This window comes from Taurulus bubalis (assembly GCF_910589615.1).
Source record: "Taurulus bubalis genome assembly, chromosome: 11".
Lineage (NCBI taxonomy): Eukaryota > Metazoa > Chordata > Actinopteri > Perciformes > Cottidae > Taurulus > Taurulus bubalis.
The window spans coordinates 8,685,602-8,697,722 of record NC_136599.1 but is presented as its reverse complement, the minus strand read 5'-3'; the positions used below and the strand labels follow the sequence as shown (position 1 = coordinate 8,697,722).

General features: G+C 39.5%; 1 protein-coding gene across 1 annotated transcript; it reads right to left on the bottom strand.

The window, feature by feature from the left end:
- Positions 1–9,600: 9,600 nt before the first annotated feature.
- ppdpfa (pancreatic progenitor cell differentiation and proliferation factor a) lies at positions 9,601–11,902 on the bottom strand. Its single transcript, XM_079226324.1, has 5 exons — positions 11,799–11,902; positions 10,552–10,654; positions 10,274–10,351; positions 10,075–10,168; positions 9,601–9,987 (listed from the first exon to the last, which is right to left on the bottom strand). Exons 2-5 carry the CDS (start codon positions 10,604–10,606, stop codon positions 9,855–9,857), a joined length of 360 nt encoding a protein of 119 aa, XP_079082450.1. The 5' UTR covers positions 10,607–10,654; positions 11,799–11,902; the 3' UTR covers positions 9,601–9,854.
- Between the last annotated feature and the right edge of the window lie 219 nt (positions 11,903–12,121).

Sequence of the window (12,121 nt, the reverse complement as noted above, 5' to 3'; positions counted from 1 at the left end):
AGTCTGCAGATGAATCGCTGCTAATTCAACTGACCTCAACTTCTACTGAAGGATGTGCCAACTTAAATATACACACAAAAAGCAAACAAACAAGACAGTGTTTGATAGATTTCACCTGAAAAGTTCGACCAACAGATCCGTCAAAGCTATACCTCGGTCCTGCTCTGGTGGAGTGGTTTCCAGAATCGTAGACATGTGGTTACTAAGAGTGAAAAGACTCATTACCCAACGTGACTTTATTTTAAGTTATTTTGTGATGAATGTTTCCATCACAGGCAACTTCTCATTACTTAAAAAAAACGAAAGGAGGCTTTTACAAAGCCTGGGTATGCAAATTGAGGTCACAGACACTTGTCAGGGAAAAAAAAGGAGATTAATATATTGTTTGGACCCTTGGTTTGTAACCAGTGCTACTGGACAAGAGGAAAACGGTGCAATATTGACGATAATCAGTAATGGTCTGCTTACTGAAATGACTCTCAGACTTGCAAAAGCGTTTTAAGGCAAAAAGACGGAGTACTTAACCACAATCTCCTCTCGCTGTAACTGTCAAGTTGTTAAAAAAGAAGAAAAAAGAAACGATATCCCATGCAGCATTGTAGCCAATTTCAATGTTGTTTGTTGTGAATACCGATCTTTATCGCGAACCTCATAACTGAGGCACTTTCATGTATTGGGATCAGTCAGCCGTAGTGGTAAACAGAAATGGGACCTGGCAGGAAAAATGAGACTTAATGTTGCACGTCTTCTTTTTCTTTTTTTACTTTAAAGTGATTTTTGGGGTCTTTTCGTGAAAGAATTGTCCTGTGAGTATTTTGTAAGTTAAAAAGGAGCGTATTGAGCTCACATGCATCGGTGTAACCCTAACATCCACGTGGCTTTACTGGATGTGAGTGTGAGTGTGTGTGGGCTGTATCATTCCCTCTGACCTCAGCTGTGTCAAACCCTCTCGCTCATCTCTATCATAGATATCATGTCTGAAAACACACTGTCTGAAAAGAAGCGAGAGACAATCTTTGAAAAAGGTGTAATCGCATCACAGTTTACTCTCCCAGCTTTCTGCAAGTGTGTGTGTGTGTGTGTGTGTGTGTGTGTGTGTGTGTGTGTGTGTGTGTGTGTGTGTGTGTGTGTTGGTGGTCTGAGTGCTCTCAAGAGTACTCAAAGCAGATCTAGAGCACAGTCTCACAACAGACACTTTTAATGGTGAGTCACTCGGCACAAAAACATGTCGTCTTAAGTGTGTGTGTGTGTGTGTGTGTTTTTATTCCCTTTTTTGTTGGTGTAAGTGTTGGTATTGACAGTATGTTTATGGTTTTCTGTTTGTGTATAAGTGGAGTGACCCAGTTTGTGCCACATCAATCTGTGAAGATTTAATTCAGTAGGCTGAAACATTCCAAACAAGGACATTGACTCTTCAAGCAGCCGAAAAGTGGCTCGCACCTTATTCATTAGTCAAAGTTTAGAGAGATATATTTCTGTATTTATCACAAATCTTATCAAATGTATCAGTTATTTATCATGAATCAGTCTATTTCTCACCACCACCAGTTGGATTTACATGCTAAATGACCATTTCACATTTTTATTCCCATGTCATGGTTGGGATGCATCATATTTAAATTATTTTGAACTATTGCAAGTTTGGAAGCACTTTATAGCTCAGGATTAAGGTAACAGTGATTTGAGGGTGTCTTTACCTCATTTGGATGATCAGCTTCAGTTCAAACATATTAGGAACTGATTATGACAAAGGACAGAAGCAGCGCTTATTGTGCTTTATGGAAAAAGCATACAGCTCCTTTTGGAAATCCTCATTGGAGCTCAGTTTGAACTCATTGCAGAGGGGTGTTTAATAAAGGAGACTCAGAAAAGCCAAGTTTATTGTCAAAGGTCTGACTCAAATTAGTCTATCAACTGGAACCAGGAAGCACCTGTTTCATAAAACTGCTTTGGAGCTGAATCTGGTGTATTTCATGATGAGGAGTGGCTCGTAGAGATGAACCTGCATCTGCAGCTCCCCTCGACTTTACAGAACTTTAAAGTGAGTTTTGTCACTTTGTTTAGGTGTCCGGCCTGCAACTCATGCAAAACGTTTTTTGGCCGCCCAAAAAGCCACTGTACACTATACCTGCTCCGCACAAAACAGCAGACAGACACAGTCAGAGACTATAGCCGGTGAACAGAGTCGAGCAATTAGCAGCTAAAGAGACAGATGTTTCCCCCAGTAGATGGTGGACACCAAAATCTGAGCTAAAATAGAATATCGGACTGGTAGACAGAAACAGGAAACCCAAATGAATGATAATGTTGCTTCATATCTGCTTCATGTTTAAATAAGCAACTGTTTGATAACAAGTTCACCGCATCAACTTTAAAAAGTGATGATGTCAATGTTGTGTTCACAGCTTTTGCAGTGTTTAAATTATCAGTTGGATTATGTTTCTTGGTTTATACAAGTGACACAACAGCTTTCATTTAGTTGCAGTGCATTTAAAAGCACATACATTGACTTGAATCCGGTGAAGGATGATTCATTGTAAAATACAGTTTAAGCCTGAAAGCTAACCTGACCCAAACCGGGCTTCTACGGCCTCTCCTGACAGATTTCTTTAAACCTCCACGCCTGCTTTATGAAACACCCCTCTGGGCTCAAACAGACGTAATCATAGATGTACGTGGGACCTGAGTCCTCACACATGTCTTCCTTGTCTCCTCCAACCTGCTCGTTCATCACTGCAGCCGCAGCAGATCCTCACGCGTCAAACTCAGTGATGTCATGCTGTCCCATCCTCACAACCAAACATTAGCTTGCAGATCTGTAAACTGTCTTAAGTCTACGCTGAGCAACATTTGTGCTGAAGTTACTGTGATCAACGACAACCGCGTGTTGTCATGTTGTCGTTTTGTTTTTTCTAATAATGCCCGATGGAGTTTCTCTTTGTATTGACTGGACAATGTAATCTATTGGTGTTAAAATGCCCTGGTAGCTTGTGGATTGCTTAAGTGGTCAGATAAATGTACTGTATAGCTGTACAAAGAGTGATACAAGATGTTTTAAACCTTTTTTTTCTGTGGGTACAGCACTGTTAAAAAAAAAAAAAAAATCTAAGTGGTTTTAGCCTTTGCTTGTTTTAACTTATCATTTGGTGGTGGTCTGTATTACTTCTATTGTTATTTATATTATTTCAATTGTTGCCTCTCCTGCACCGATAAGAGACTGTAGCTCCGTGCAGGAGGTTGTACTGTAAACCTGTGTGAAGCTTTGTATTCCCCTCCTCTGGTTTTGGACTCAGTGAAAGTGTGATGTTTACATGTACAGTTTTTCAGAATACATTTGTGTTTTATTCAAGCTATATTTTCTTTTCCTCACCTGTACCCTCAAATCTGTGTACATTTGCCCAGATATTTTTTTCCCGTTTTTGTTGTTTCATTGCATCAAAGTGCAGACGTGACCGCTTTGACTTCTTGGTCACGCCGTCATGAAGTGTGCCATGACAGCTGGATCGTGTCGGCTCGATGTTGCTTTCAGCATTTAAAAAAAGAAGGTAAATCTTAAGTAAAAGGGAGCTTCACAACTTCTCAAAGTGGACCAGCAAAGACTTATTAAGGATCAACTTTAATCAGCTGTTTTAGAATACTATTGTGGCCTAAATGGAGATCGGTGGGGTGTCGGTACAATATACTACATTAAGTGCTCAGAACCTTTTAATATCCCGGCCGTATTGTCAGGGAAAACTCCTTGTCCTTAACCCGACTGGTACCCTGAAAGGTACACTTTGACCTGTTGTAATATCTCCTCGGTAACATAAAAGCCATTCCCCTCTCCTGGCCTTTTTAAGGGGAACCCATAAACCTCAGGAAATACTGAATCTCCAAGTTTAGTTTTTATCCAGTGATTTCTTCTGAAATGAGATTGAAATCTCAAAACGAAAACCATTAACATTTATACGAGATGTCTATTGTTTTGTACATTCATCATTGTGATTTAAAAGTGGAACTTTTTCCAGTACCTGTGACCTAATAGTTTGATTTTTTTTGGAGTGTTTATAGGTATGGATATTTATTATTATATGTGAAACAAAAAGACAAAAGAAAAGGTTGAACCTGTTTCATTTGTATGTTTCATGCAAAACTGTCCAGGTGAGATTATCTCTGCCTCTTACATATCACTGATGAGGGACCTGTGTTTGTTTGGAAATAGCGCTTTTTCAGTGTTGCATCAACGCTATGAAAAAAAGAAAATGAAAAAAAACACACACCAGTGGTTTACCAACAGCAGAGCTCCAAGGCGCTCCTCTTCTCCTGAGATGTCAGTAATTGAATAAAACAGTGCGATGAGCCATCAAACTGAGACCTCATTTGTTTCCTTTCTTCATTATATTTGTGTCAGAGCCAAAACAAGGTTTTTTTCAGCTCAGTGTTTATAGGGATTATGTTCTTTGTCCACAAGAGGGCAGCAGAATGCAGTGGGAGGAAGTTAACAGTTCAGATGATCAAGAGAAATGGGAGACACTTGAGCTAAATGTCTAAATGGGATATTTCAGTTTTGATAACTTTGTAAACGTTTATGAAATCGTTTTTTACTTTAACATTATTGGTATTGAGAGTAGATTGGTTAGTGAAAACATTTATTTAATCGATTTTAGCATACAGCTGCAATACATTAAAATGTGAAAAAAGTGTATGGATCTCACTTTATGAATGCCTTGTATCCATAAAAATACATACAATATGCAGATATAGTGAATAGGAGACCTGTGCATTTATGGATTGACAAAGTAAACATTATTATATGTACATTACTGCTCGTACTAGTTCTGTTTTTAGGACTAGATTTTACAATCCCTGGTTGATTTGCACTCCTGAGATGTAAAGTGGGTTGACGCAGACATGCAATGTGTTTCCGGGTAAGAGTCGTGGTACTGTCTGTGGGACAAAAGGGTTAAGGCAAAAGTGTTTATATAATTGGTCTAAGGTAAGTTATTTTGCAGGTTTTGGGTCATAAATCAAACCATTTTCATCTCATGATGGCGCTGGAGGAAGATTTTATGGATCACAGAAGTTGTTATAATTCATTCTGAGGTGAACATGAAAACATGTTTTACTCGGCTCATGCATGTCTGGGAAGATTTACAGCTGGCTGCACAAACATATTCTCTGTAAAGGAACACCTTGTTCTAGCACACCAAAGTTAAGTTTCACACAGTGAAAACACAACAACAATGACCTCATGTTTATCTTATGTAACTCTTTCTGGAACTGTCCAGAGTTTGATTTATATAAATAAATCAAACTCTGGACAGTTCCAGAAACAGTTGCAATGATTGCTTGAAACATATTTTGAAAATATAGATTTGTATTCAGGAAACTGTAAAAATATGCAAAAGGTATTAAGAGTAAAATGCAGAAAAATGAATGCCCCTTGTGAGTTTGATATTATCCTATGTGATATTATTGGATCATTACTGGCTCCAGCTGTCAAATAAATGTTGTGGAGTAAATGCAATATTTCACTCTTAAGAGTCAAAATGAAAATACTTTAAAGTAAATTAGAATTTCTAGGATAACTTTGTGATTCTTCAACCTTATTTTCTTTTCTTTATTTTTGTTTTGCTTAAGTGACTAATATGGACAACAATGGTCCAGAGGGCGAGCGCTGCAGCTGGAAGCCGGTAAACGGGCTGAAAACATCTTTTAGAAAACACTTTCTGGTCTCCAACTGACTCCAATACAATAAACTCTTCTCTTCAGCTCTCGTTTCCACAAAAATATGTTTCATATAAAAATTTCTACATGTATATATCAACATTAAAGTGTTTCAAAGTGGCGCTTTGGTCGTTTCGCAATAATGTTTCGGTTTCGGCAACAAAACTACTTGGTTAGGTTTAGTAAAAGATCATGTTTCGGGTGACAACAAGTACCACACAAGACGTGCGTTTAACCAAACCATGTACTCCAACTTCCTCCCTACGCAGACTAACACAGATTTTGATTAATCTTGGAGGAACGTAAACTGAATGTCAGTGCAATTTTTGGGCTATTTTGTATGATGTAATTTTTTCTGAGACTAGGCTGGTAATTACTTACATTTCCCCACTGCTACTCAGTATTGTTTAAACAAAAGACAGGCCATAGAGAGGCTCCTTTACAGGTTCAAGACCTAAGCACACGTTCAGATCAGATTACATTTAAATCAGTTTTCCAGGGTATTTTAAACTTGATCCAGAAAAGAAACTTAAACAAACAACTGTGGCCTGCTTTGTGTCCCAGTGACACGCGGTCTGCTCATGCAGCTGACCAAATATAGATCTAAAAACTGGAAGAGCCTGAGCCCTGGCACACAGTCTGAACCCCATTACCTGAAAAGACAAACATGTGGAATTACACAACAATGCATTTTGTCTGCTAATACTGAGAATAATATGTTATTTTGTCTCTCCTCTTATCTGTGCAGTATGAACTTGTCCTGTGTGTTTTGTGGGAGCCTGGGGTTGGATTATTCATGATTGAGTCACACTGATTGCCCCGATACCTTTGCCCCAGATTCCCCATCTATCCTTGAGCCAATTCATGTGCAGGGTCGCTCTGTGTGGCATTGTCAACATTTTTCTCAGACTATATTACCAGCAGATCAGGGTTTTAAAAAAAGACTCCAATTCGAGGATAGTGTTTCAATAATGGTCACAAATAATTATAATCAAAGATCATTTTATATTCAGCTCTAAATTGTGAAGACTAATCTTAAATACAACTATTAACCAGCACTAAGTTTCCCCTTTTTTTCTTTGAGGGTGAATTTCCAAACAAACCAGAACATATTTAATTGACCGAACAATTGACTACAGCTGTAACTGATTATTTATTTAAATGCAACTGCAATGACTGCATCTATCTGTCCAATTCATTCTCTAGCTCCTAAATACCGTAGAGGATTTTTGCCATATATATTGATGAATCATCCGCATCCAACATGTTGCATTGTCTAAAATGAATGGTCATTAATTTGTGGGAGGAAAGTCAAATGATAATGGTCCTTGACAGCTTCCTTGAGGTACACATCAACTCGGAGATTTCCCACTTGAAAGTGAGCCATTACAAGAGATGCCTGTCTCAAATAGATGCCTTGAAGGCATCACAACAATGTCAAACATTTGTTTACTGTTGGCCACAGCCGTATCGGGTTCCAGACTTACACAGGTTCAAATGCAAACTGTACCATGCCTTCTATATAATGTGCAGTGGGACTTGATTATGCAACACAAAAGAAAACCCGAATATTTCAATCTTTAATATTTTATTTCATTTCATACACATTGACTATCTAAAGAAGGAGAGAAAAATCAGAAATGGCGTGTGGCAGGTAAAAGGGCCAATAAATAACAGCAGCAACACAGTATAATGCAATGTAGCGAGCTAATAACAAGACAAAAAAAGGCTTCGCTTGGAAAGTTTGATATGAGTGATGAGGCGAGGTTTGCACTTTTACTGAGCTACTGTGGAGAGTGTCCTCGCCTTCTCAGTCAGGGACAGTTGAAGTAATGGCTCCTCTCGCCCTGCTCACCCTGCTCGCCCTGACTTTTTGCTTCAGGAATAGCACATGTCCTGAGGCTGTTTGAGACTTGAACTTTGGCACACAAGCTCCTTTAGTAGTAGAACGAGCATCATCTCACAATCACTATAGAAGTAGATAGGTAGGCAAACGAATGTAGCAGCAAAAAGCACTTTATGGTTTTTATCTTTTTATCATACTATGTATATTTTAGTGGATTCAGCCAGCTATATGCATTTGCATGGAAGAGCATTTGTAGTCTGCCTCCAGCATCATCTTTACAAGCGGGAGCTAATCAGGTAGATATACATGTCATGATATGAAAATGTAGGCATTCTCCGACAATATTAGTGGCCTGAAAAACAGATTCTGTACTGATCAGATCCACTCAGCGATGTTTTCTCTGCACACATTTTCTGTTCTTTGAGAAATGAGTGATATTGGTGGTAAAGAACATATAGCCTACCTGCGTGTGTAATGTCGATGATACCCAACATGGCGGGGATAACAAAAAAGAAAATCATCATAAGTCATGCGACTGCAAGGCATTTGTTGGACTATTGAGACTCACAGTCCTTATAAAACTGAAATAATTACTCTAAAAACAATCTATGATCAGTTAAATCAATTGTACATCCTATCAATGGCCTTTTTTGTTCATTGCAACTGTGCTGCTGATAATTATTCTGGGGATTGTCTTTCATTGTGTTCTTTGAACTTTGTACTGAGAAACCTAAAGTTCCCTATGAAGTCATAGAGACCTGCAGGGAGCCTCTTGTGTCGGTTAGGTGTCACAGGCGTGATAGTAATTGGTCGGGATCACAGGACACTTTTAGACCCAAGTGCTTCCCCGATATGCCGCCAGAAATAGTGCAGCTTTGGAGGGTGGGCAGGACAGCATGCATGCACTTTTTTAAATGAATAGAAGTCGAAAGACATAAATCCAGGGTTTGGTCCTTTAAATGCCAAATGTTTGTCCCAGTATGTCACCTTCAAAGCTCCACAAACTGGACTGGAAAATGTGACTTTCCTGTTTGAACAGAGAGGTTATCTCACAATGGGAATGGACTGTAACGGCTCTGTCTATTCTTAGTTGTCTGTGTACACATTGCAAAATGTTCCCCGAGTATCACTCCACAGAAAACTAAATTCAGAGAATTACGTATTGATCCCATCTAGTTAGCAGTACCCGAGGTCTTCAAAGTAATTAGAATATTCTTTTAGTCCAAAATGAAAATAAATGATATGACATTTTTTCCAAGAGATTGGTTTTACAAGGGATTTGTGGCCCTGGCTTTTGAAACCTGGCCCTGCTACAGTAGTATTTTTGCCACTTATATTTCTTTTGGCACAGTACTTTTCCAAAAGCTGCCAACACAACATGTTGCATTTGAATAAAAACACACACAGACTGCAGGGGAACATTATAAGCCCTCTCCTTGCAGCACTTGTAACGTGAACAGACTGCGTTCTTTTCTTCACAACAATGTGCTGAGTCATGGTTAAAAAAAATGTCTTTAAAACAATTCCAGTACAAGTGTTATATTTAATAGAAGCAGGTGGGCTGCTTTATTTTCATGCCGTGCCCTTATTCTGAAAGGATGCGTCTATCAAACTCGGCAGCAGGCCGGAGCTGGCAGTGACCAATGACCTGCTTTCAGAAATGTGTTGCATAAATGTTTGCGTCAGCTAATTTTGGTTTCTGTGTCTTCCCTTGTTCATTTTTACATTTGGAGAACCAAAAATCTGTATACATGTATTTCAATGTAATTGTTCTATGAAAACCATGAACTGTTGACCTATATTCAAGCTCAGGTGCAACATTGTCTAAGCTGCATTAACAACAGCATTAATCGTTGCTAATCATATCACAGCTGAACAGATTAGTTTGGTAAGTATAGCATGTGTTCCCTGACAGCTCTGCTGAGTGGTCACCTGAAGAGAAGTGACAACAGCACTGAAGATTTGAAGTTCATTACAATAAGTGCATATAACGACCAGTCTATAAAAGGTCCATAACAGCTGCGTGGGATCAAAAAACACACCATAAGTGTTGACTTTAAGCATTAATTTTATTATTAACAGTTTAAAGAAGAATACAATGAAAAACACTTTTTACATACTTTTTTAGTTTTTTGCTTTTGGTCATAATAAAAATATACTATATATGGACAAGAAGGAAAAAGCATTGACTAGAAGGTAACGGACACCATCATCATCTCCATCTCCAGTGATGGACTATGGATGACGGGCTGATGGTGAGGGAGGAGGCGCAGGAAGGTGAGGCGGTGGCTGGGGATGGAGTCTAGGAGGAAGTAGGAGGAGGGTTTGATGTTTCAGACTTTCCATTGTCACTGCTTTCACTGAGTTTTCTATTCAGAACCATTTCCTTGGCGATGCAGGTCACCTCACCGTTGGCCACAGTGTAGGTGCTGTTCCTGCAACACAAAGAGCGGTTAGCTTTACCCCACAGAACCAACCTGATAAACTTATATTTGGTCATGTTTATATATTCCAACACTCACTTTTTAGTTTCAGATCCGTTCTGCATGCCGGCATGGTTCTGTTTTGCAAAGAAAAATGAAGACCACCAGTGTCCAGAATCTTGCCTTGGAAGCCCTGCAGAGAACATAATCAAATTTAGACGGGAGCTCAGTTTGGTGCGGGGAGATTGAGCTTTTTGACCCTTTTCAAAACTAAACAGTCTTTTTTTTAAATATATACCTGGGGGGTGTGGAATGACCTCTCCTGAGTACTCAGCACTGCCACAGGAGCTGTTGCTGGAGTTGGACCCGAGACGTCCTGGAATGAAAAAGATATAGACGCGTTTAGTGAATGAACTCGTCTATCTATATCTTAACAAAGAAAAAGCAGGCTTTTACAGAGGGAGTACAACTACTGCTGCCAGAATACATGCAGAATGAAAAAACAATCAAATATGCCATCTTGCCATTCCCTGAAATGAATACAATATAAATGCATATAAGCTTTATCTCACTCACTTCTATAGTAGTCATTGGCGGCGATGAGGGAGCCGCTTGATGGAATTGCTGCCATTTTCTACGCCCTCAGCTGGAAAACCACTCAAAGATGGAAAATGGAAACCTGGAGACAAGAGGACAACAGATGGTAGAGGTATTATTAGGCTGGAAATATAATAAGGCTACTGATGCTGTTATAGTTTAATTTCAATACAAAAATGATATACTACTGCATATATTGTTATCACCAAATTCTCTCGTTTTAAAATGCAATGCCCCCGTACGAACAGACTGCCTGGGGCAATGCAGACATGAGGGGAGAAAACCCTTCTGCATTGGCATTTACAGAGCTCAGGACACCATTTCATGGAAGCTTTTTGTTGCATGCATTCATGCCCTCTGTGCTTCATTCCCATCCTGATAAATCAGAAGCAGCTGCTTCATAGAATTCGGTTTCCCACGGCTCAAATAACCAGACTGTGAGTCCACATGTCCATCAGAGCTCTGTGCACGAGCTGTCTGCATGACCATGGAAGTTTCCAGAAGAAGATTGAGCTCTTACCACCGAGGGCATAACTTTAGTGATGGCAGACGTCCAAACTGATACGCTGTTCAAATTACAGGTGGCTCCAGCCAATTGTTTTAATGCCAAAAAAAAGTCCAATGAATAAGCCTAACCTTTTTTAGAATGTATTCAAGGTGCAACAAATTGTTTTGAATATAAAATGTGCAAGAATAAAGATTGATTTATTCATTTGTGTATGTATTTTCATATTTAACATGAATGCCATACTCTTAAAAAGGAGAATATGTTGGCAGCCTGGAGAACCAGCTGAACTAGAAAGCTTCACACGAGGTGAGCAGCATGGCTTTGGGGATTTACATGGAACAGACAAGACTTCATAGCCGAGATAAACACATAAAATAGCCAGAAGGTTATTTTACTACTAAGTAGTAGCCTATACTGCATGTGCTTATATACAATGTATATGCATGTCTTTGCAGAGACTAAGTTAATCAAATATTTAAAAAGGACACCTGGATATAACTGACAGGTATCCTCACGTAAGAATAAAAACATTCCAGCACATTTGTATTTTTTGATTAAACATATTGATCAAAACGTATTTAGTTTATGTTTACACACACACACACACACACACACACACACACACACACACACACACACACACACACACACACACACACACACACACACACACAGTACAACACATTGTAATGTAACACAATTCATTACTTCGACCTACCTTTAGGATTAAGATGCGGTTGCAAGGTGCGGATGGCTTGAAGTGGAAGAAGTGCTAGTTGTTACTGTGGCCCATTTGTGGATGATCTCTCGGCTCAACCCCTCACATCAATACACTGCTGTCAGGAGGCACCGCGCTTTATAGGGGTCTGGCCTCGCGCGTGCAGCTGTGGGACGGGGGCGGGGACTATGCGCAGCTCGAGGACACGGAACGTGCAGTTGCTCTGCTTGGCTGAGGACCGGAGCCCGATGACGTCAGACGAAAGGAGGCTTTGGAGAGGAGCTTAAATGAACCCGCTGATGTTACAGACTGACGGACAAAAC